Source organism: Furipterus horrens, unplaced genomic scaffold (assembly GCF_987537825.1).
Source record: "Furipterus horrens unplaced genomic scaffold, mFurHor1.1.pri manual_scaffold_6, whole genome shotgun sequence".
Lineage (NCBI taxonomy): Eukaryota > Metazoa > Chordata > Mammalia > Chiroptera > Furipteridae > Furipterus > Furipterus horrens.
In genome coordinates, this window is record NW_028327176.1 from 117,837,270 (window position 1) to 117,864,164 (window position 26,895).

The window sequence follows — 26,895 nt, forward strand, 5'->3', positions numbered from 1 at the left end:
CTTGAAACCTATATGACCCTATTAGCCAGTGTCACCTCAATAAATTTAATAAAAATAAAAAGATAAGTAAAAACTTTTAAAAAGGAAATAAAATGAACAAAGGAAAGAAAACTCATAGACACAGACAAGAGAATGATGGGTACTAGAGGGTAGGGGAAGAAGAGGGTAGTGGGGGTCAAAAACATGGTTACAGAAAGAGACTAGACTTTGAGTGGTGAGCACACAGTGAAGCATACAGATCTTGTATTATAAAGTTGTACACTTGAAATTCAGATATGTTATTAACTAGCATCATCCCAATAGGTTTAATAAAAAAGAAAGAAATGTTTAATCATTATATTGCACACCTGAAAGAAATATAATGTATCATGTGAACTGTAATTGAAAAATATTTTCTTAAAACTGTACTTTTGTTTGATTTTAAAGGTGGACCATTTTGAGATTATAAAATTGGCATATACGCTTCATGAAAATTTGAAATATTTTTTATAGAGTGAAAAAGATTGCTCACCAGTCCTTCTTTTATAGTCTAATACTGTTCCCATTTTGATATATTTTCTTGCAGAATTTTTCTCAAAAAATTAATTAGAATATAATTATGATCATATAGTTACATGTGATATCATTTCTTCATAGAACTAATTTTAATATTTATATGCTGGTCCATTATGTGACTCTGTCATGCATGATATATCCATTTACTTACTGTTGGACATTTAGACTGTTTCCAATGTTTTTGTAATTTTGTATAAATACATAAAGATTTCTCATTAAACTCATTTTCCATTGAAATATTTCTAAAATTAAATTTAATCATATTCAACTTCTCTGCCTGTCCTCTCTTCTCTCCCTTTTTAACACACAAAAATGTGAGTCACTGACCTTATTTGAATCTTAGTTAGACTATTGTGCATTTTATATATATACACGCACATTTGTCTGTCTATCTATCTATCTATCCATCATCTATCTATCTTTTTGGAAGGTGAAAGAACACTAAGGCTAACCTCACAGGAAATTACTTATATGAATTTATTGTCTGTTAAATGGCCTCACAGTTGAAATGCCTGAGAAGTTCTTAGCAGGGAGGAAAGACAAAGGTTCAGTTATTGCACAATCCTGAATTAATCCTTGCTGGAGAGAGCTCAGGCCAGAAACAGGTGGAAGATCACTGACAGATATAGTAAGCTGTTTTCTGTCACCTCTGAACTATTTAAATGTAAATAGGTCATTTGGGAGCACATTTTGTTTTTCCCAAATGACCACTATAACTAGAAATGTTTCAGTTGCCCTCTATTCAATTTAATCTAATCATTTACCGGCTGTTCCAAGATATTTGTTTTGTGATCAGGAGACTTGAAAGAGTTAACTGTACTTTGCAAATGCCTTACTTGTATTTGGGATAAATTTACTCCCACAGCAGGATCTGGCTTATTAGAACTTCAGATATTTCTAAAGCAAATTCTGTGTTAGACACATCACTGAAATGCTTGCTGTCTCATCAGGAGCCGGCATAAAAACAGCTTGGTGGAGTAAACCTATTTTTGTCTTTTTCTTCCCGTGAGTTTTCCACAAAACAGATGGCCTTTTCTAAAATGAGGTTGACCAACCATTTATGAGATTTGAGAAGGTACTAATTAGTGCTGTAGGTTGATTGGGGATTACATCTATTTTTATTTAAAAATCACATACAGAGAAGCATTTGTTTGGTAGCTTGCTTGTAAAACTACTTTTCACTAACCATGGTATTAACAGTGTGGCTATTACATAGGAACAAAGCCTATAATTCTTTGTCACTGTTTGAAATTGGGCCCATTGTAGTCAATGACACTCAACATGATTTTACAGTTTTATAGATTTAGGCAAGAGAAAACAGAAACTCTGACTTCTTGTTTTCACAGATATGTCTTCATTAATTTTTCAATGTAGAGGCTATGACTAATGTCCTTTCGCAGGCCTTTCTTCTGGGACTTAAACACAGATGACAGGAGTCTTGCAGTTGAGGGAACAGGGACAGTAAGGTCCCCTCCCAAGCTCTCTGCTCCCATCCTGTCCTCTGTGGAGGAGTCTCCTTCAACTTTACAATGATTGGGCCAATTCCTACCTCCATGGAGACAAATTTTTCAAGGTTGAATTTCCTAGTTTTGAATCTCACTATCCTCCAGGTAAATTAAGTTCTTGAATTAACTAGTCTAGTCAGTGATTTTCAGTAATTTTGTTTTAATCTCATGTCAGACATAAACTAATTACTAAAATTCTGCAGCACAGCAAAAAATATAGTTTTTTTTTATGATTTGACACAGAAAAATATGTATAATTTTCATTTGTTCACACCAGATGGCTATTGTTGTGTTGGTTGTTGTCATTTTTTAATTTGACAATCTAAGGGAAAAGAGGTTCAGTGCCCCTGACTAAATAGTCAGGTATTGCATGTTTTAAAAATTCTTGCATCACACAGGTGTGCCTCTTATGGTACACCAGTTGAAAATCGCCACTCTACATTAACTATTGATCTTCTCTCACTAGCCTCCAGCTAGATTAAGTCCTCCGGTTAACCAGGAATTCCTAAAAAATTGGATCTCTTTCTCCTTACCTGCTTGTAAAACCTCACCTCACACTGCTTTTTCCATTCTCCACTCTCCTTTGTCTGGTTATTTTTACCTCTCATTGCATCTTTAGTTTAGAGGTCAGTTTCCCTGGCCACACCTTACTCAGCTAATGAACAAAAACAAACAAAAGAACCCAAAATATAATAGCAAAAATAACAAATTTAGAGCCCGTACACTGTTTTCCTATAGAACCCTGGACTTAAGCTTTAAACAGCACCTGTACTTTATTAGCATTACCTGTTTATTCCTCGGTAACATTCTTGAGAACACTGTTTTGCTCATCTGTATTTGCCATTATGTTAAAGAGGTATAAGATGCAGTTCAAAGAAATTTGCAATCCAGTTGTGAGGAAAAGGTGTATTTATGTAAAGCCAACAGTTCAAAATTGTTTGATGTAATTATTAGGTCAATAGGAATTTATAGACAGAACTGCTCCATGAAGGCAGGAGTAATCTAAGGAGGCTTTTGGGGAAGTTGAGTTTAGAATTGGACAAATGTTGCTGTTGCTGTAGGACTGGGGAAGGAGGTCATTTCTTTTTCTTTCTTCTTAATTGATTTGAGAGAGAGAGAGAGAGAGAGAGAGAGAGAGATTTGTTGTTCCACTTATTTGTGCATTCATTTGTTGATTCTTGAATATGCCCCGATTTGGGATGATGCTCTAACCAACTGAGCTACCCAGCCAGAGCAGGTTATTATTGATTTGCAAGATTTATTTATATCCCCTAAATAAGTATTTTGTATCTATCATGTATTAAAAATATTTTCTCCAAATCTGTAGCTTGCTGTTTCATTTTTTAAATATATTTTCCAAATTTTGTATTTCCTTTTTCTTCCAACTTTTTTGAGGTATAATTGGCACATAAAATTGTGTAAGTTTAAGGTATGTTATACCTTTTTGTTTCCTTAATGTTGTCGAAGAGTAAAAACTTTTAATTTTAATAAAGTTTGATTTTCATTTTTTTTCTTTTTTGGTCAGTGCATCTGGTGGCTTAAGAAATCTCTCCCTATCTTCCATTTAAAAACATATGTAAAAATTTTAAAACAAATTAAGACAAACCTATGCCTATTTCCTTTCCCTCTTTCTTGTTAAATGATGCTGCTTTTGTTTAAAATTACTAAGATGATATGTATCACTTTGGTAAGAAGATCAAAAATGAGAATGGCAGAAAACCTCATGTGTAAAATGTCTCATCTCAGCAAGGTTTCCAAACCTCAAAGTCCTAGAAGAAAAGGAATAAGTGCCTTTAAAGACTAAGAAAAGAGGCTAAGCTCTTTGAGAACACGCCGCCTTGACTACCACCAAATGGTACGTGGCTCATTGTCAAAAATTTTGGTGCTGTACATAAATAAGTTTTAGCTTGATTTTTTAAAATATCAAACAAACAAAAGAAGAATGCACTGGAAAACTTAGTGGGGTTAGTCAAAGAATCTAACGGAAAACTAAAGAGCTAGTCTTCAGAAGGGACAGGAACTATAGAGTAGCTGTGAGGATCAAAAGAACAGGATCACATAGATGAATAGACTTCCAAAGGGAAGAAGGATCTCCAGCTATTTGTCTTTGTGTTACTCCTCTCAAGTTCAACTTTCAAGAGGAAAGTACCTAAGCGGCCTAATTCAGTCACATGGCCAGGAAGATATAGAGACCTTGGTTGAGAGTTCCTCCTTCAAAACTGGATTCAATAGAGCGCTGCTGCTAGAGAAGGAGGGATGATTCTGGGAAAGTAAAACAATACACGCCCACTACACCTTTAAAAAGGCAGAACATATATCTTTCACCTTCTGTTTATGTCCCCTGATTAAGCTGGATGAAATTGCCTTTATTCATTTATTCCTCAAATAACTGGGCTTGGTTGAGTTAAATTATGTTACTGCCAAAAAAGGCCAAATGAGTGAAAGCACAGTGCCCTTGATTAGAACCCATCTCGGGTGAGTTTCATTTTTATTGTTATTGTTTTAAACCTTGACATTGACTGTATATTTCTGATTAGAATTTTTCTTTCTAAATTGATATGCAGAAACTCTGGGAAATCTACTATTAAGGAAAAGGAATAACAGTGAGTGAAATACAATATAACTTGATGACGATCAGAAGTGAGTTAGCAGTGATATAAACAGAAATTTTGTGCATTAGATTCCCTAATTTAAAAAGTGCTTAAAAGTTATGTTTTTTAATTTTACTTGTAGAAATTATCTTTTACCATACGAGTTCATATGTTTAATTTTATCTGCTCATTTATTCATTCTGCAAATATTGGGTTGGCCAAAAATTCTGTTATGTTTTTTCAGTAAAATAAAAGACATTTTTTTCACTTTCACCAATAAGTTTATTGATTTGGATATTCTGAGTATGTCAGCTATCTCCTGCTATTGGCTTCTAGTGGGTAGAGGCCAGGGGTGCTGCTAAACATCTTCCAATGCATAAGACAGCCCCACAAAAGAATTATTTGGACAAAATGTCAATAGTACCAAGAAACTTTGCAAACTACTTTTGACATGTTTGATCAGTAACAGCACTTTCTCCATACACTGCACAGATCTTCTTTTGCATTTCAGTTTTTATTTTTCTTGAAATAATAAAGCATAATATGCCAAAAATGTTGCATATCTTCTTTCATCTTCAATATTAAAATGGCTGCACAAAAATTCACGAATTTTGATGTTTTTTAAATGCACACTGACATGACAGCTGTCACAATACAATCTAACAAAATTGTTTCGAATAAAATTAAAGACAACTCAGCACTACTAGAGCCATCGTTCAGAAAAAATGTAACAGACTGTTTGACCAACCCAATATTTATTAAGGGTTTGCCAGGTATGTTAGCGGTGGGGGCTCTGGAAATCTCAGACAAGAAGATAGTGAGAGAACCTGATGTATGAATACAGACAATGAACCATTACAGAAATGAAGGATGGACTATGATTGTTTTGGTCACTAATTTTTATCTCTAGTACCTAGCACAGTACCAAAAACATAGAAGGAAGTAAAAACTATATCTATTTTGAGATGACTATATGAATGGAGGGAGGAGTCAATGTTCCTGTGAAAAGACTGGTGGGTTAGGAATGCAGAGGATAGTGGGAAGGGGCAGGTTCAGGAAGATTTTCTTAGAGTTGTTTATATCTCCTTCAACAAAATGCGTAAAAGAGGAAAGGCTCAAGTTGCCAAAGCCTGAACTTGAGAACTGGCTGCCCCTCTGGGGTTCCGTCAGGCACCTGCCTTCAGATACACATGTATATTGGTTATTCTATCCCCAGTGAAGGATTGTAGGGAGTTGAATGTGCTCTTCTGGATCCTTGTATCAGTTTTTTTGTGACTGAGGACACTGGTTGTCCACATGATCCCTAAAAAAATTTCAGTTTTCTGCATTGGAGATAAAAATATGAGGCTAAATAATTTGGAAATCATGTTTTCCTACATTAAGCAGTATGCTGTTATAGGCTCTTGTATAATATATTCTTGCTCAATACTATATATTTGGAAATAAGTCACCTCTGAAGGAGGGTGGGACAGTAGTGTATGGAAGTCACACATTTGCAACAGAGACCACACTCTGCCCACACTGAGGAGAGCCCACTGGTATCTAAGCATAGATCCAAAGGATGCTCCACACACCAGTTGAGCAGTTTTTAGGAACCACAAACACACTAACATTCCCTGATGTAACTTTTAAAAACAACAAAAAATAAAATCTGGGTCTTTCCTGGGTTTTCTCTCTTTGATGTGTATGCTGTTTGTTTGCATATCTCGATGTTTGTATGTTCCTCTTGCCTCAAAACACGTGGCCTCTCTGTGACTCTTGTCATTGCTGGATCTAACTTGTTCTATTGTTTTCCATCCCAAGCAGCAGCATGGCTCACAAAAAGAGCAGGGCCTTTAATGCCAAAAATACCTAACCTCAAATATCACTTATGTTATTTAATATCTAGGCTACTTTCAACAAAGTACTCATCCCTGAGCCAATTTCTGTGCTGTTCAGTGATATTTCCATTTCTCTTTCGAGGTACATGGTAGGGTTACGTTTCTGGTTCCCTTGATATTAGGACATGTAATGCACTTGTTTTGGCAATAACTGGATTTAGAAGTAGACATGTGTCATTCTTGAGGAGAGGCCTGAAACAGACTCACTCTACTGTCTTTTTCCTGAAACATGACACACTCTGTCACTCTGGTCCCTGAGAAAGGGCATGACCAAGAATTAAGCTTCTATTGTTTGAAATCATTAAGATTTTGGGTTATTCATTACTCACCATGAATTAGCCCTGTCTGGCTGATGCTTCCTAATCCAAATAATGAGCATAATATGGTTTACCTCAAAGAGTTGGTGTGTGAGGATTATTAACTCACAGTAGGAGATTAAAAAGCAGTGGCTCTTATGACTGCTACCCCCATTCTCATAGTTGTCCACATGTACTGTTCTCATCAGACCTTCCACCTCCACCCACACACACTGCTCACTCTTGTCCATTTCATGCCACCCATACTTTTTCTTTATATCCTCACTCCCCGACTCTTCCTCTTTTTCTTTGTCTCCTATGGTATACCAGCATCATTGTGATATAACTCTCTAAGTCTCTTTCTCATCTCTTTCTTCCAACTGGAAACAGAGTTTGAGTTGAAAGGGCCCTCACCTCTCTAAGAATCTGTAGAAACAGACCTTCATTCTCACTCCTCAGCATTTAAGCATCTATAGACACTTTGATATCTGGACCTCATCAGAAGTTACTACTTCCCTCTGTGAGAATAATATTCTAAGTCACTAGGTTCCCTTTTTTAGCTGTTATCATCAATTTCCTTAGGACACCAAATCACCTCTGGCCTCAAAGGAACCTGTAGTCATTTAGCTGCTCTGGCTTCACCTCTCTGCACACATTTTGGACACTTCCCTTCCCTTACATTTCACAGTTACCCCTAGCAGTGCTTCTTATCCTTATCCTTACCCTTTATTCATTTGTTTCTTTGCTTCTTTATTCCTTCCTTCCATTCTCTATTCCCATCCCCCAAACCATCCCCATCCTTCCCACAACATTTTGCTGAAACACCAGATGATTTCACTTTTCTTGTTTCTGGGCTAAAAGTCAGTTGTAAAGGAAAACAAGGAACCCATGGCTACATGCTGTATGTATCGACTAGAACTGAAATCATTGATTTTTCTGGAGGAGTTGGCATGTGTTCACCTTTACTTCTCAGAAACTGTTCCTCTCATGGCTTCTGGTTCTCTTCCTCACCAGACTTCACTTCTCATTTCACTGGTTCACCTTTTTCTGTCCACTCCTCATCTAGCTGGCAATTTCTAGAATTTTGTGCTTGGTACTCTTCTCTTTTTAGTCTATATGCTTTCTCCAGAGGAATATCATCTACCCAAAGGCTTCTATGACCATTTAAATGTAAATGATTCCCAAATGATGTTCACCAGCATTTTCTCCTTGGACATAGGTAGACAATGTCCTATTAGACATATGGAACTGGATGTCCTATGAACACTTTAAATTTAACACATCCTCAACAAACACCTTTTCTCCTCTGACCCCAAATCTGTACTGTCCCTTCTATTCTTGCTCTGGATTAATGGCATCACCATTTACCTGTCTCCTAACTTAGAAACCTTGGTGTTATTCTCACTTCCTTTAACTCAGCCCCCACAGAGTCAGCTGCTAAATCTTGCAGCTTCTAATTTTAAAACATCATTTGATTCTGTCTCTTCCAAACTAAATGCTACTGGCTTAAAACAAGCTTCGGCATATTTTATTTGGGCTGTTATTACAATAGCACTGTCTGTAATCTCTTTTCCTGATAACATTTTCCCCCACCCATGTTCTCCAGCCTGCCACTATGGTTTTGGAAAACACAGCTAATCAGGTCTTTTCTCTGTGTAAAAGCTTCTGCTGGCTCTCTATGCCCATGGATTAAAATTCAAACTATGCAGTTTAGCTACAAAGCTCTTAGCATCCTGGCGCCAAACTACCTCTCCACTTTGTTTCCCTTCATACCTACTTATTCTCCACGCACATTATAGGTTCCTGTTGCCTCATGTTCTCACCACTTTCAGCACATAACTGTGCACTTGCAGAAGTCCATACATTTTTTTTTCAAGCTGTTCCTTTTCCTTCTCTCCACCCTATTCACTTGAAAAATTCCTACCCCTGCTAAAATAAGTTCAAGTAGCACATACTCGGGGAAACCTTCCCTGATTTTTCCAGGTTACTGATGTTCTGACCCTTTTGCTCCCAGGGCACTTAAAAAAAAAATTAAATTTATTGTGGTGACATTGGTTAATAACATAAGTTTTAAGTGTACAATTTTATGATACATCATCTATCTATTGCATTGTATGCTCACCACTGAAAGTCTAGTCTCCTTCTGTCACCATATATTCAACCCCCAGGGCACTTTATATGTGCTATAGACTACACAGTGTGGCTCTTAATTTTTCTTTTTCTTTTTGTATGTTTTATTGATTATGCTGTTACAGTTGTCCCAATTTCTTTTCCCTTTGCTCCCCTCCACCCAGCACCCCCCTCCCTCCAGCAGTCCCACCCCCCTTAGTCCATGTCCATGGGCCGTGCATATAAGCTCTTCGCAACATCCCGTCTATTCCACACCCTCCTACTATGCTTCTTAATTCCTGCACCATTTCATTCCTTCTCCCCCTCTACCCCTCCCAGTTGACACCCATCCATGTGCTCCCCATACCTATGATTCTCTTACCACTCTGGTTGTCTGCTTAGTTTGTTTTTGTTTTTATTTTTAGCTTCTCTTGTTGATTGTTGTGATTTTGTTGTCATTTTAATGTTCATAGTTTTGATCTTTTTTCTTAAATAAGTTCCTTAAACATTTCATATGATAATGGCTTGGTGATTAACTCCTTCAGCTTTACTTGTCTGGGAAGCACTTCATCTGCCCTTCCATTCTAAATGATAGCTTTGCTGGATAGAGCAATCTTGGTTGTAGGTCCTTGCCTCTCATCACTTTGAATATTTCCTGCCAGCCCCTTCTTGCCTGCAATTTCTTTTGAGAAATCAGCTGACAGTCTTATAGGTACCTCTTTACAGGTAATTCTCTTCTTTTCTCTTGCTGCTTTTAAGATTCTCTCTTTAGCCTTAATCTTTGGCATTTTAATTATTTGTCTTTGTGTGGTCCTCTTTGGATCTCATTTGTTTGGGACTCTCTGTGCTTCCTGGATCTGTATGTCCATATCCTTCCCCAAGTTAGGGAAGTTTTCCTTCATTGTATTTTCACATAATTTTTCAATTTCTTGCTCTCCCTCTTCTCCTCTGGCACCCTTATGATTTGGATGTTGGCACATTTAAAGCTATCCCAGAAGTTTCTAAGCCTCTCCTCATTTTTTTCAATTCTTGTTTCCTCCTTCTGTACTGGTTGATTATTTCTTCCTTATGATCCAATTCATTGACTTGAACCCTGGTTTCCTTTCTTTCACCACTAGTTTCATGTGGATTTTCCTTCATTTCACTTAGTATAGCATTCATTTCTTCTCTGTCATGCTTAATCTTTTCTGTCAAGTCTGTGAGCATCTTTATCATCAGTACTTTGAAATGTACATTTGTTAAGTTGGCTATCTCTTCATCTGTTAGGTTCACTATCTCCATATCACTTAATTCTCTCACTGGAACCTTGATCTACCCCCCCCCCCCTTTTGGGCTGTACTTCTCATCTTGACAGTTTTCTGTTTGCTCCTGTGTCTTAGGTAGAGCTGTTGCACCTGTTACATTGTAAAGGGGCAGAGCCTTAGGTATTCATCAGTGCTGGTGACCCGTTTCGCCCTGTTGTGGTGCTCTATTTGAGGGAGGGGCCTGAGAGGGAAAAATGCAGCTTGCTCAGCACTTGCCCCTTTTCCAGGCACTTCTCTCCCTTCCCAATCTAAACTAGCTGCCTCAATTAAGAGACTGGTAATTTCTTCCTCCGCCCCAACCCCCACTGGTTTTCCCAGTCAGAAGCAAAGTGGCTCTATTTTTTCTGGTGCTGGAACCTCAAGCTGCACTGTCTGGTCTGGGGCTGGAATCGGTCTGGTTTGGGGCTGGGGTTGCTTCCCAGGTTTAAAATGTATGACTGCACTTTTCTCCGGAGCTACTGTCATTGTTCCACTAGCTGTGCTGCCACCTACTATCACCAAGCACTGCCCCTGCAGCGGCTGCTGCTGTACCTTATTCTCTCGGACCTGGCTCTGCTCTTCCTACCTTTCTGGCTGAATAATTCTTCTTTATTTCTTTGCTGATTTTCTGTTTTTTTTTTTTTTTTTTTAGTTTTGAAGTGGTTGTAAATTCCTTCTTAGTTGTGAGGAAGATGCAGCGTGTTTACTTATGCCTCCATCTTGGCTGTAAGTCCCTACTTTTTCTATTGACATGTTTGTATCTCTGCTAGACTGTAAGACATGTAAGCTTCTGATTATCAGAGGACTGAAAAACAAGTTTAGGAAATATTGGTGAATGAAGGCAATGCTATTTTTCTCCCAAGAATGTTTCGGAATCAGTGTTTTCTTTTCCACTCTTCCTGTTACATCCCTAATAAACAATCAATTCAAATTTAGATTTTAATAGCCTCTAGGTTGATAATCTGGAGTAGCAATGTTCAATAATACAGGTACTTAACCACATGTGGCTACTGAGCACTCCAAATGCAGCTAGTTGAAGTTCAAATTAGCTGTAAATATAGAATACACACTGGATTTTGAAGACAATATGAAAACAATGTAAACAACTTCACTAATAATTTTCTATATTACTCACATGAAATGATATTTTGGATACATTGGATTAAATACAATGTACTATTAATCTCACCTGCTTCTTTTTAATTTTTAAATATGGTTACTAGAAAAATTTAAAGTACATATGTGTTGTACTTATATGTCTATTAGACATTGCTATGATCCTTCAGTCCATCATGTAGATCATTTCTTGGTGGTAGTTCTTTGTTTCTTTTTCTGAATTCTTGCACTGCTAAGCAGAATTTTCTGGGGGAAAACACTCAAAAATAGTGTTAGTTAATTGGTTACCGCTGGACTAACTTTCCCAAAATATCCTTTTTTTTTTCTGTGCTATAATTCTAGTTGAAGAATCCACAGGTTTTCTATTGGTAACTGCATGAAAGCCAGATTGTTTTGCCTGGTTTCCCAAGTGTTCTTTAATCCGTCACACTTGATTTATTCAGCCTTACCTGTTCTAAGTAGTACCCCTGTCCTTTAGCTTCTTTTCCAAGCCACCTGAAGTCTTTGTGCTTGCTGCTCTTGCTCAACAGTTCCCTTCCTAGGGCCCCATCTATATCAAGCTGGTCTTTAGGAGATGATTTCAAAGTTCTACCTCCCTCATGATGTTTTTTCTGTTTATTGGAACTCACCCTGATATTCACCTAGTTATTATTTGTCAGAACTATGCAGTTTAAGCCATAAATTATTTAATTACTCAGCATCTTGACTGCTATTACAATTCAATTTAATTCCACAAACATTTTTTAGACCCTGTGTCAAAAAAGGGCTAGGTGAGCAGGAGGGTCACCTTTATGAAGGGCTTAGGCTAGAAACTGGCCCTATAAAAAAAGTATGAGACACAGTCTCTTGCTCATTGCCTTTATTAGTCTGGATTACCACAGGCAAGGGTAATGCTTATTCTAATTATATAAACCCCGCGTCAGAAATTGCAGTAAGACACAACATGCCAAAATATTCAAATTGCCTCACCCAGGGTTTAAATCCAATGAGCCTGGAGTGGGGCACACTGTGGTTTAATCAAAAGTGTCTTCTTTCCCGTTTTCTTCTTCATGAATTAAAGATCACTGTTTACACAGTGTCTTGTTTTAGTGACACTGCCCAATATTTGGCAGCTTGAACACCTCTTCCGCTCCATATGGAAGGCCTTATTGCCAGATGTTTTACCCTCAGCAGCCAGACTACTTTGGTTTTAAATTATATTTCCTCCAATGAGTAGCTCTGCAACCTGAGCAAGTTCCTAAACTCCATGCCTCATTTTCCTGTCTGTATTAATGAGGATAATATTACAGGGTTGTGATCAGGCTTAAATGAGTTAATCGTTCACAGCACAGAATAACTACTCAATAAATTTTAGTCCTTAGCGCATGCCACTACAAGAGGCTGATTTTTATTTTTCGCATGTACCTAGCTTCTAAGGTGGTGCCTGTTTCAAAACTGCAGGTGAATAAATGTCGAATGAATAAACAAATCCACCCAGTCACTTTTATTTCTGCCTTTCTAATGCTGTGCCAGAAAGAGCAAAGCCAAGAAAGCAAATGAAAGTCGCCTCTTTGTAAAAGATCTTCCCTTACCCGGTTTTATCCGAGGCCCTCAACAACAGTCACATCTCAAAAGTAGGAAAGCCCACAGCGGGGAGTGCAAGATACTTTCCTGAAATCACCTTGGGCTAAGGGCTTAAGGCAGAAACAGCTGGGTGGCAGGCTGCCCGGGAAACTCGGCGCATGCGCAGCGTGCCGGGGTTCCTTCCTGCGGCGCCACCCGGAAGCTACGGCCTCGTCCCTTCCCCTCCTCCCCCCTTCTCGCGGACTCGGGCGGTGCGTGCTGGGCCCGCCCGGCGAGGAGGCGGGACACGTCGGCGCTGCCACCCCCTCCGCCACCGCCCCTCCTCCTGTTCCAGCAGCCACCGCCGTCGCTTCCTGGGGCTGAGTCCGCCCGTGGTCCCGGCGGGTCCAGGTGCGTTTATCCAGCACAGCTCCTGCCCGCGCCCGCCGCTGCCATAGCTGTCCCGGGCTCCCTGCCCCGCTGCCGAGATGGCGACGCGCTCCTCCCGGGAGAAGGCTCAGAAGCTGAACGAGCAGCACCAGCTCATCCTGTCCAAGCTGCTGAGGGAGGAGGACAACAAGTACTGCGCCGACTGCGAGGCCAAAGGTAGCGCGGTCGTTGCCTCCCCTGGTCCGAGCCTCCTGCAGCCGGTGACCTAGGCGTCGCCGCGACGCCCAGGGCCAGAGCGGACGCCGCGGCTGTGCCCGCTCGGCCCCAGCCCTGACGAGAAGGCTGTTGCGGGTCGCGAGTGGACCTTCACCTCCGCCCGAGGCGGCGGCGAGGTCAGGCCCACGGGCACCGTCCCTGGTCCCTGCCTCTTTTCCTATCCGGCCTCGGGGTTGAGCTGGTGCGGGCATCGCAAAGCTCGGAACCCGTACGGGGCCGGAGGCGGGGCCAGGGTCGGGGCGAGTCTGGCAGCGTGGACCCGGGCGCCGGCCTGGGCAGTGCTTGGGGTTAAAGGAATGCCCTTCTCCCGCCGTGGCTCGCAGGTGCCTCCGTGGGTTGGGCCACCAGTAAGTCTCCGTCCACGCCTCAACCCTACCCCGCAACTTCATCCTCGTTCTCCAGGCTCCGATGCTTGCTATCCCAGGTGGAGTACCGGCCTGCCCACCTGACAGCTTTATACAGGGCTTTTGCTTCTGCTTCTTGAGAAGGAGTATGGGAGTCCTTTTTGGTGGGTTGTAGTTTTACTGAAAAAAACAATTAGGGAGGAGTCTTTATTATTATTAGCAGTAGTAGAATTTTTTTAGTCTGGATATTAGCCAGAATGAACAGGAATTTCGTTACCTGAATCTCTTGGACAGTGGGCTTATGTTCCTGAAGATTTTTATGATTAGATCGCCTCTGACCAGCTAGTTTGGGAGATTATATGGACACAGGTTTCTGTGCCCCATAAATATTGGAGGTATATTTTAAAGATCCAGAAGTGAAAAAAAAAAAACCCAAATTTTAGTTTGTTCAGTTGGAGGGCTTTTGGCCTCAGCCTTTGGGATACTCTATTTTTAGTCCGTATGTTTTGAGTTTGGAGATTTGATTTGTATTTAATGTCTTATAACTAAGCTCAAGGGGGAAGTGTTTCAGCTTTTTAAATGTGGTTAGGAAGGGATCTTGCTTATTTGTAGATTGGTTTACTTTTTTATTCCATGAGAAATAGGTTGTTCTCCAAAACAAGAGTTAGTCTTTGCGAATGTCATTTAAGATTTCTGTATATTTTCACCTAGACCTTTCTTGAAGCTTTAGGGTTCTTCCACAATGCTGTATACATGAGTCACGGTTCAGTAGGCTGATGTTTGATTGGATTAAGCCACACAGCATCAGCAAGTTACTTCACTACCATAACAGGTACTGGATTACTGTAACCAGACCATTTTGTGGGCACTTTTCAGTATAGTAACTTGATTGAGCCAACTTGATATTTATTCTATGTGACCTTTCAGATGATGAGTTGAAAATACCTGATTATTGTAGTAATATTTGTTTACCTGCTGTAGTTTTTTTGAGGGGGAATACTTTTCTGTATTGAAGCTCGTTTGCTTACTCATCACTGCACTAATAAAACACTGAAAAATGAGCCTTAAAAATTCCAGAAAAAGGAAGGAACTTCGGTTGTATGGTATGCATTTTGAGTAATAAGTAACAAAATTAAGTAGAGATGTTAGTAAATATGGAATCATTAAAAATAATGTTTCAGTAATTTATGTATAGAAATAATTGTAAAATAATTTTTGTTCAAATTTTTTCCCCCAAAAGTACTTTATATAAGTGCTTTCTAAAATAATTTATAGGTTTTTTAAGGCCATAATTTACCACATGTTAACCTTTTCATTCACTTTTTTTGAGGTGGGGGAGGAGAATCATGTACTTCTCAAATTATTGGGGTGGCCAGAAAGTCTGTTAAGTTTTTTCCGTGAAATAAAAGACACATTATTTTTTTCATTTTCACCAATAATTTTATTGATTTGGATATTTTGAGTATGTTGACTATTTCCCGCTATTGGTTTCTAGTGGGTAGAGGCCAGGGGTGCTGCCAATCATCTTCCAATGCATAAGACAGCCCCACAAAAGAATTATTTGGACAAAATTTCAGTAGTACCAAGAAAGTTTGCAAACCACTTTTGACATGTTCAGTCAGTTACAGCACCTTCTCCATACACTGCACAAATCGTTTTTTGCATATCAGTTGCTCTTTTACCTTTCTTGAAATAATAAAGCATAATATGCCAAAAGTGTTGTGTATCTTCTTCCATCTTCAGTATTAAAATGGCTGCACAAAAATTCACCAATTTTGATGTTTTTTAAATACATGCAGATATGACAGCTGTCACAATACAATCTAACAAAATTGTTTTGAATGAAGTAAAAGACAATCAAGCATTATTAGAGCCATCATAGGAAGAAATGTAACAGGCTTTTTGGCCAACCCAGTAGGACAAAAGTTTTACAGTATTCCCTCACTTACTGTGGGTATTATATTCTAGACACCCCCCCCCCCCCGTGAAGTAGGAACATTACATTTATTCTACACTCTGAAACCTATGTAACTTTTTTCTTTTTTAAAGATTTTGTTTGTTTATTGTTAGAGGGGAAGGGAGGGAGAAAGAGAGGGAGAGAAACATCAACGTGTGGTTGCCTCTCCCACACCCCCAGCTGGGGACGTGGCCCACAACCCAGGCATGTGCCCTGACCAGGATCCAAACCGGCGACCCATCGGTTCACAGGCTGGTGTTCAGTCCACTGAGCCACACCAGCAAGGGCAAACCTACGTAACTTTTATTAACATATGTATACAGTACCACAAAATCCCATGATATAGTGAAAAATCCGCAATAAATAATTAAATATAATATTTTTAAAAATCCCGCGATACAGTGAGGCTGTGGTAAGTGAACTGCGATATAGAGAGGGACCATGTATTTCCTTTGACCTGAGGAATAGGGAGCATTAGTTTTGCTCACTATTTGTATTGCCACTGAGGTAAATAGATATATATTGAATAAATGTCTTTTTTATTTTATTTTTGTTTGGTCTTTTGTTTTTGAGAAGTAGAGTAAGTGGGAGAGAATAGTATCAAGAGTTCAAGGGTGCAGTGTGAAGGGCATGAACTCCACAGTCATGATTTAGAAAGATCATTATTATTTTTTGTTGTTGCTGCTGCTAAATCTAGAATAATGTTAAAATGATCTTCTAAAGTATTTCACTATTTTATATTGATCTTCATAGAAAAAATGAAATCACAAGGACAATTACTGGTTTAAACTTGATTTCATAGTTGTAATAACTGAAAAATTTGACATGATTGGACAACTAACGTAGCTAAATGTATCTTGTAAAGTTTTTGAGTCATTGGTTGAATGCATTTATGAGCTCTTTTGGTAAAATTCTTGGCTTGTGAAATGATTTTGGATTTATTACTATATTTGCCAGATGACATAGTAAATGGAAGTAGTGAAATTCAGATTAAATGTACTTTAAAAAGACAAGTTTAGGGTCTTATTCTATAGCTCAGTTATTACAAAGAGATTTCATACTGTATATATGTAATTGGTGTTTTTGCCAATGTCTAGTAAACTCTCCATCAAGCTTTTCATGTATTTTGGAGCTATTTCCTAGTTAACTCAACTGTTTTCTCAAAGAATCCCTCTCCCATTGCTGTTTGAGAACATGTGCCCCAAACTGAAAGTCTAGGGCTAGTGATTACCTTATTCTGTTGACTTAAAATAGTTGGCAGAAGTATGCCAATTGGATTTTGACATTTTCTTACTGAGTCACCAGGTGTGTTTCCTAAATTGACAGTATTTAGGAAGGAAAGGAGAAAAGGATGGCATAGGTGCCAGTTTCCTATCATTGTTGGTACTACTATCAAATTTGCTGAGTGACTGGAGAATAAGAGCAGGCAGATGGAGAGCTGCACTTTATCTTCCTGATCTTGTTCATGATTCTGTTGGTTATTAGTTGGTGACCCTTTATGGAGCAGTGAGGATTTAGAGCCTCTTGCCAACTTAATGTTTAGTTTTTAGTATTTAAACTTTCATCCACAGCAATATTAGCTTTGACTCTGCACATGTATAAGTTGGCATGAAAATTTCTCTTGCCCAAATTTTTGGGGTAGTCAGAATCTAGGTTTTTAAACCTTAGAGATAATTTTTGTTCCAAGAGTCTTGTGTTGATATGTTAAACTCCTTGCCCAGATCAAACACTCATTTCTTCATTCTGCATATCTTGACTTGAGAATTTGCTCTTAAGCACTGTATTGGCTTATGGGACTAGAAAAATTTATAAGACCCAAAGGAGTTTGTTTAGTGGGGGTGGCATTTTTGCAAATGAATAATTCTAAAACAGTGTACTAAGTGTTACTTATAATAGTGGTTGTAAGAAGTACCTCCCTTTCCACTTTCTTTGGGCTGCTGTCCCCTTTGCATTCTCACTTGCCCATAGGTTGTCTTCACAGTTTTTAGAATGCTGCCTCAGGGCTTTTGTACATGTTGTTCCTTCTGCCTAGGAAACTAACAATTTTTTGCCTGATTAGTGTTACACATCTTCCAGTTTCTGCTTAAGTGTCACTTTAGGGGAAATGATTTTTCCTGGTCCTCCTAGATTAGATTAGATTAGGCTTCCATTTATACATGTAAACACACCCTGAATCTTTTTTTTTACACTTATCATAATTGTAATTAAACATTTTTGGGTATTATTGGGTAATCTATATCCCTGCTGGATTATATCTGTAAGAGACAAGAGACCTTGTCTGTCTTGTTTTGGCTTATATCCCTAGCCCCTCCACATGATGAGGTAGGTAAATGTAACTCAGCAAATATCTTGAATGAATGAATGTGAGCACAGAACCAAGGGTAGGCAGCAGGATATATGGATGAGAGTGTACATATGAGCATATGAAGTGACTTCTCTGGGGAAAGATTCACAGGAGTCTTGTTTGTGCTGGGTTCTGAAGGTGGAGTGGGATTTCACCAGATGGAGAAGGAATTAAACAACATAGTCCATAAAGTGCAGGTATACAGAAGAGCGTAGGAGGTTTTCATGTTGCCTTTTTTGGGGGTAAGTTTTCTTTAAGCACCATTAGATTTGGGGGCGGCAGATCAGAGGAAGAATGGTGAGAGATTGCAGGCAAGTCACCTAGTTTTAACAGTAGTCCAAGCGAGGGTATAAGAGGTTTTGAACTCAATGTCCGCATGTCATACTTTGTCAGGGTGTCAGGCAGGAAACAGAACCACTGTAGCCATTTTAAGGAATAGGGTGCTTACAACATCATTGGAAGATCTGGAGGAACAAAAGTCGAGCCACCACTGGAGTGCTTTCCAGGCCACACAATATTCCCATTGGTACCAATATCTCTGCTGCTGTGGCTGCTTCTCACCCATGAAACTGGTAAGCTGATGAGAGAACCAGGACTATGGTTATTGCAGCTGTTCAATGGCTGTTGTTAGACATTTTTGTCAGTTGCCTTTAACTGTAGGAAGACAGTCTTTGCCACACTTGTGCCTTCCATATGCAAAAAAATTGCAGACTTATATTCAACACCTTGCCTTCCAGGGACTCTTAGCTTTCTGACCTCTTCAAATACAGTAGTAGAAATGTTAAATGGAGTTTTGTAAGACCCAACCCCAGAGTCTACTGCTGGCAGTGAAGATGGAGATGATTTTTTAAGTGTTTGATATTTTAAGAGTTCTTATATCAACCTATTTTAAAGTAAGTCATACTAAAAAGTTCACCTTGAGGAACTGGTGTTTATGATGATGTAGGACAAATTCATATAAACCAAGATCTGTGATTATAATTCATCTAAAGACACTTGACAATCTAAAAGTTTGCTCACAATGCCACCTTCAGTCTGATTGGTCTTTTTGATCTGTTAAGTCAGCTACCTTGAGGTTTATCATGATGATTATGTAGAGTTCTGGTGTCAGAGCTGGGATGGAACCACACTGTGACTCATTATTTTAGAACTTGGGCTCTATGTTCTCCTTTTTTAGTCTTCTTTATCTTTCTTTAAAGGTTAAAATATTCTTTTATCACTTGATTTCATTAATTAAGGAAACATATATCTCCTTAATTCTTGCTGTCACAGATATATACGACCCTTATTGATCTATGAGAATCTGAAGCCATGCTGTCTTTAAGGCAAAGTCAAATATTTGACATTCTAACTGTATACTTTATAAACTCAAGTGTTTTCCTGCTGCTACTGCGGCTGCTGCTGCTGCTGCTACTACTACTACTACTATTACTACTACTATAACAACTACTAGTGTTTTCATTGGATAAAATAAACTCATTTTTTTCTTCATTTCTCAGTAAAAGATGAAAGAAACTTGGAGGCCATATTGTTTAAGTTATAATTATCGAAAGTGTTGATTGACTGCCTTACATTCTGACCACTGTGAAGAGTTGACTTAACAGATGTAATTTTTTTTTTTTTTTTGGCAAATCAATATTTTCTACAAAGGTTAGATATCATGTCAGATACTGTTGTATGTGCTAAAAAGTTTTGGAATGTGGTCCACAAACTAGTTAGGGATCTCAGTAGACATGAAACAATGATGAGTGAAATTATAATATATGTGTAAACTGTAGATTCATCAGGTTTAGTGCTGATAGAGCTTAATGTGACTTGCAGAAGGTAGAACTTTAAGGTTGGAAGTAACAAAAAGTCAATTAATATTACATACATACATATAAGTTATATAGTGTTTCTTCTTGCCAGGCACTATTGCGAACACTTTACATGTATTAATCCTCAAAATGACCTTTTGAGATAGGCAGTATTATCCTATTTGACAAGTAAACCAAGGCACACAGAACTTAAGTAACTTTTCCAAGGTTATACAGCTAGAAAATGATAGAGTCAGAAATTTTTTCATTAAAAGAAAATTTTTCGAATGGCTACTATATTTCTGGCACTTTTCCAGGAGCTGAAAATGAAGCAGGGACCAGGTAGATAAGGGATATATGCTCTAAAGGATCTATTGGTCTGTTGGATCTACTAGTACATTGAAAACAGCCCTGACTCTCAAGGCTGGCTCCTGACTGGCATCAGAGAACTTTAATTTGGGGAGGGTCTCACCACCCTAACTAATAAGAGTCAGTTACCTAAACTGTTTGTATAAAGGGTGGTTTATGCTGAACACCTGCTTTCCTCTGGGAGTCTGGAATTTGCATATGTACTAGGCTAGGGTGCCTGTGTGACCAGCGCTGCCTCCCCCTGCAATAAAAGTCCTGGGCATGGAGTTTCTAATGAGCATAATTGATTGGCAACATCTCCCACTTGTCAGAACTCATTGCTGGGAGAATTAAGTGAGTCCTTTGCTACTCTGTTTGAAGGGATACACCTGGATGTTTGTGCCTGTTTTCTCCCAGATCTTACTCCATGTACCATTTCTCTTTGCTGACTATGCTTGGTATCCTTCTGCTGGAATAAATTATAGCCATGTGTGCAACTGTATATTGGGTCTTGTGAGTACTCTTTGCAAATCACTGAACTTAGAGGGTTGTCTTCAGAATCTCCCAACATAATAGATAATTTGTAATCAGTACATTATTAATTGTATAATGTCTTGATAATGTATTGAACATTTCCCAGTATGTTGTACAGGACATGTTTTCTCCAGTATATTGTACAGTCTCAGTATATCAGCTAGCTCTGGAACCTAACCTATTAACAAGGGTACAGACCAGAGGAGCAGTATGAGAATTAGAGGAAATTCTGACTATATTGGGGTGATATGGAGGTGAGAATCTGGACTGTAGAGTCAGCATTTGAACTCAGGAAATCTCTTGTGTTAGTGCGGTTAACCATGTTTAGTGGCGTGAAAGATAAAACATGCTTTTGCAGTTGAAATTTTGTGATAGAAGAGGTTATTTTTGAGAAGACTATCACCTTCAAGCGGACTTAATATATTTCTCAGAGATTATTGCCAAATGTGCTCCAATGTAGATAGTGTCTTTGTTTTAATTTATCTCTTCACATTAAATAGTAGAACCACCATGACTTCAAAATACTGATACAAACAAAATAGAATATTTCTTTTCTGATGACTAAACTTTATTCTACAAATTGAATCTGTAGATGAATCCTTTAGTGCCTTTTTTTTTTTTTTTTTCCTTGTAACTGCTTTGTTTTCTATTTCTGCAGCTGTGTCTTTAGGCCAGGTACTGGCCGTCGACCTTAGCTTTTTAAATCATAAACACAACCTGATGGAACTGAAAGAGCACTGGCCTGGATTAAGTTAGTAAAGCTAGGTTTGAGTTCAAGCTTTGCCTCTGACTTGCTTGGTGGTCACCAGTTGTTTCTGTCTGCATTGAGCCTTACTGCAGAGTTATTTCATCTGTAATGTGATTTGTATTCTTTTCTGAATCCCATGCCTCATTCACTCCTGTGTTAGTATTTACTGTTATTAATTTAAAAAATATTCTGTTATTGAGGGTTTCTATTTTTGTGTCTTATTGAACTTTGGGTTTTGATAAAGTCTTCATACTTTTTAAAGTTCTTCATTGATGATTTAGGTCTTGCTGAGAAAATTTACTTGGTTTTATATTTACTTTTCTCAAGCCATGTCATATAACTCATAGGAGTATTCTTCACAGGTTGAGGAGGAGGTATTGTGTTTGAGACTGTTTCATTTTTTAATGGTTTCTTGAAGAAGAATAAAATCAAAGAAAGTAGCACCTCTTCTAGCTACTAAAGCCAGGACCCCAATTTATTCCTCAATTTAAAGAAAAATCTATAGGCCTATTAAATTTTCAGTCACGGTGTACATTTATCAATGTCAGTATTTTCTACCTATGATGTTTGATAGAGTTATGTTAATTCTGAATGGCATTTAGCTATAGTACCATATAGAGATGATTAAAAAATATTTCACATAAAATAAAGCTTAGAAAATGCTATTGGAAATATGTACTAATTTCATGCTGCCTTTTGAGTGGTAAATATGAGGATTCTGAAGGTCCAAAAAGGAGAGGATTACACTTTTTTTTGTAATTCTCCAATATGTGCCCCCGTCACCCTCCAGCTCCCCTGACCCCCAACAATTTTTGGTCTTCATTTCACAAAAGATCCAAGTTATTGCTTTTAGGAGTGACTGATGATAGACCTTCAGATGTCTGTCATTATCTTTTGTAAAGAGTGCATTTCAAGGACCAATGATCACATCAAACCCAAACTTAAAAAGAAAATAGAAACGGTTTTGAAAATTCTGTGGGAAATCATATGTAAGATAGCTTTGTATTCCAATTTAAGAAAAATGCATAAAAAATATAGTTTAGTCTAGATGTTCATGCATTTCTATTCTTGAAAGTTGCTTTTGGTATGGGGTAGTTAGTGATGCATTTTAGACACTGTTTGCCAAACATGCTATTCCTTACACCTCACTACATAATTACAATTTACTTTAACAACATACTACTAGAATTATTGTATTTCTAAATCAACTTCCACACTGGTTTTTATTTACAGATAATAAACTCGTTTTTGAAAACCAAATTTAAATTCAAATAAATATAAAACTAATGTGACTTAACATTAATATATATTTTAAAAGAATAAGAAAAATTTCTTACCATATTTATAATTTCTGAATGGTGGTGGCAGGCTGGTCATTAAAGGAACATCAGCAGCTGCCAATCATTCAATCTGATTGGGGAGGTCCTTTCTGTGCTGTGGTGCCCTCCAGCTCTCAATGCAGGATCGCCTGGATTCTCAGCCTCCTTGCAAACTGCCTTCTTCCTGCAAACCGCGTGGATCTTCTCTCCTTCTCAGAACTGCATGGCGAGAGCCTCTTAAAGCAGCCTGGAGACTCCTTCTCCAAGCCACATGGAGCAGGCCCCTTCACCAAGCCACGTGGAGGGAGCACACGAGAGAGCAAGAGAGCATTAAGGAAACAATACCACAGATATTGTTTCTGTTAATAATGAAGTTTTTTAAAGAAGTAAAAACAAGTGAAAGAGAGTAACAAAGAAAGGGACATTAATGCCATACCTTTTGCTAGTTTGTCATTTCTCCTTTCTTATCCTCTTCCCAAGTCTTATCAATTTCTGTTGAAGAGAAAAATCTGATGAAAATTTCTGTTAAAAGCACTTGCCTTCTGCTAAAAAAAATGTGGTCTTATTACTGTGGTTGCAGAGCTTATTAGAGCAAAAAATATTTCTAATTTAAAGACTCATTAGCAAAATATATAGAACATGATGAATATTTGGTAAGGTGAAACTCCAGTTTTGCAAGTTGATTGTAAAAGACTTTAAGCAAGATCCTTTTATTAAACAACAACAATAAACTACTGTTGGGTTCTCTAACTTGTCTCCAGTAATAAACTGGTATCTATCTATAGTGATACCCTGGCTGGTTTGGCTCAGTGGATTAAGCGTCGGCCTGCGAGCTAAGTGTCGCTGGTTCGATCTTCCAGTCAGGGCACATCAGAGAAGGAAAACTCTGACTCCAAAAAACCTCCGCTGCCTTGCGGCATACCTCTTCAGGGGCAAGGCTAAGGGAGTAAACCCCGACAGAAAATCCGGAGCCGGAGTCCCTAAGGCGGTTTGACGTTGTAGTCAACACCGGCAACTCCTGCGGCGCACCTGAAGCCAAGCTGTATTGACTCCGTCTTTCCCTTGGACCCTTCAGCTGCGAAGAGAGGGGGGGTCTGCTGCATGGGCAACAGCAGACCCTCCATATCACCCTGCCCAGGCTCTGTAGCTTCAGCTTCACTGGAGAGGACACTCCAGCGTCATCGCAAGATGTCGATTCAACACGGGAGGAGACAGATACCGTGTCACTCCCGAGTAGGACTGCACAGCCATTCTCGGCAGTGCAGATAGACTCTTGGGAAGCTACACCATCGTCTCTCGAGACGGACGGCTGCCAACAAGTTAGTGATGGTGCATGGTGCCAAAAAACTAGCAGAAGTATAGTATTATATTGAAGTGAAATGATATCACTGGTGTATTAATTTTCTACTGCTGCTATAACAAATCACAGATTTATTGGCTTAAAACAACAGTTTATCATGTTACAACTCTAATGTTAGAATACAAAGTGAGTGTTACTGAGCTAAAATCAAAGGTGTTCCTGGAGGCACTAGGGGAGATTCTATTTCCTTATCTTTTCCAGCTTGTAGAGGTCATCTGTGATGATTGCCTCATAACCCTTTCCTTTATGTTCAGTGTGTCATCTTCAGATCTCTCTCTCTTCCTCTCTCCCCCTCTCCCTCCATCCCTCCCCATCCCCTTTCCTCTTTTTCTCCCCTCCCTTCCTCCATCATTATACCTCCTTATTGGGCTCTTTTAAAAACCCTTGTTATTACATTGGGCATATATGGATAATCAAGGAGAAAACCATCTCAGGGTCCTTAACTTGTACACTTGCAAAGAAAGTCTCTTGCATGGAAGGTAACATATTTTCAGATTCCAGGGATTGGAACATGGATATCTTTGAGGGCCGTTATTATGCTTAGTCCTTCTTCCCAAGTTTAAGGGAGAAATATAATAAAATATAACTACATAATATGTAATAACTTACTCTACACTACTCTCCTCCCCCCACCAATTGACTGTGAGTTGGCAGATCTGTTGCTTTGCTGTTGTCTTTGAGAGGCTACTGGTTCAGTAGCTAAAAGCGTGGGCTTTGAAAGCTGACTTCTCTGGATTAAAAAAACCTCAGTTTTCCCGTTGCTACCTTTGATATATTTATTTTCTTTCCCTCCCTCCCTTTCCTCTTTCTCTCTTTTCTTTCTTGTGGTGGGAGTGTGATGTTTAAACTTTTTCAGCCTCAGTGTTATTACATGTAAAATAGCTATACTTGTGTCACCGGATTGTGAGGATTAACTGAGTTTGTGAAGTAATGTCTGGTGCACAAAGTAGGGTTTGATAATTAGTGTCAGGTTCTTCTTTTTTTAAACACTCAGTCAATACTTTGCAGGAAGCATTTATGAATTATATTTTGTTTGGTAAATAATGTAATTGAACAGAGTTTTGACACTAGATCAGCACAAGAATACTTTTTGGAAGGCTCAGGAAAAGATGTTAATTATCTTTCTCGTTTGTGTGTGTGTGTGTGTGTGTGTGTGTGTGTGTATTTTACCCATTATCTGCTATTCTAGTGGAGTACGCATTCTAAGCTGTATGCAACAGAAACCCTTTCCTGTCCTTCAGGAGTCTTGACTTTAAGGAGACAGGCCATAAGCATAGAGTACATTCTAGATATGTGTGTGGAAAGAATAGTGCAAACGTGTTACAGAACTTCAGAGAAAGTTAAAATCACTGAGAGCAGGAATTGGTGAAGGCTTTTAATGCAAGAGGTAGTTCTTGAGGAAGACTAGAATCAGACCAGAAGAGTAGCAAAGTTCTTTTAAATAGGGAGAAGCTGATAAACAGGTTAGTGCGTACGAAGTCTGTCCAGAAGGTATGTAGCCATGTTCTATGAAAAATAGAGACATTTCTTGAAGATACAAGAAACATTGTACATAGGACAGGACACCTCAGTCCCCTTCAAAGTAGGCACCTTGGGACCTCACACAGTTCTCCCAGTTGCCATCAGTTGCCCTGTCGTATTTCCCTGAATCTCATTAACAGGCTGAATTCTCTTCCCTTTCAAAAGTGGTTTTAGTTTTTGGAAAAGCCAGAAGTCTCAGGGTGCCAAATCTGGGCTGTGGCTAGGCTGAGCCACCTGGGTGATTTGATGTTTCACCCAAAAACTCTGCATGAGATGTGAAATCACAGGAGACCAAATATGGGCTGTAGGAGGGTGAGTCACCTAGATGATTTGATGTTTTGCCAAAAAACTCTGCATGAGATGTGATGCATGAACAGGTGCATTTTTGTGATGAAGCTGCCAATTACCAGTTGCTGATAGTTGCAGCCTTTTAAATCATCCAAATAGTTTCCGTGGAGGAATGTTCAAGCCTAACACAAAATTTGATGCAGATTTCTTGCTCTCCTCGCTCGATCATTTTGAATGCGACGGCCACACAGTACAAATGCTCATCCAACAGCATCTACTGCCCCCGCTGAGTAGTACAGTGAAGTCGTCATCGTTCACACATGCACATTCCAGTCCACTCTCCTTCGCTGCCAGGTTCCATTGATGTGCAAAATGTTCTTGTTGTATTAACAATGGCCGGATTTTTTCTGGCCAGACCTTGTATACTTAAGGTGTCAGGCAGAAATTTATGGGAAAGGATAGACAAGGGTGTGAATGTTGATTTGGGAGTCATCTGCATGGAAATGTTTGCCCGAGCCATGAGTGGATTAGACCCTTGTAGATCAGAGGGTCTGTGACCAAGACTGTAGGGAGGCAGCAGCAGGAAGTAAAATCTTTGAAGGAACTAAATGGGGGGGGGGGGCGGCTGTAAGACTACAAGGAAAACCAGAACACAGAAGCCCCAGGAGAAGAGGGTTGTAAGAAATGGATATAGTCAGGAAAATTAAATGCAGTAGGTAAATGGCACTAGAAAAGGGCATTTTAATTGGGTAGATATTAAAACTTTTCCAAGCACTTTTATGAAAGACTATTG

At 38.9% G+C, this 26,895-nt stretch overlaps 1 protein-coding gene across 2 annotated transcripts in view; it reads left to right on the forward strand.

The window, feature by feature from the left end:
* Nucleotides 1-13,213: 13,213 nt before the first annotated feature.
* Nucleotides 13,214-26,895, forward strand: part of SMAP1 (small ArfGAP 1) — a 150,990-nt gene continuing 137,308 nt past the window's right edge. For both annotated transcript variants that reach the window (XM_090282648.1, XM_090282649.1), the window contains exon 1: nt 13,214-13,483. In XM_090282648.1, the coding sequence (XP_090138774.1) occupies nt 13,366-13,483 (118 nt within the window). In that variant the 5' untranslated portion in view covers nt 13,214-13,365. The remainder of the gene's footprint in view (nt 13,484-26,895) is intronic.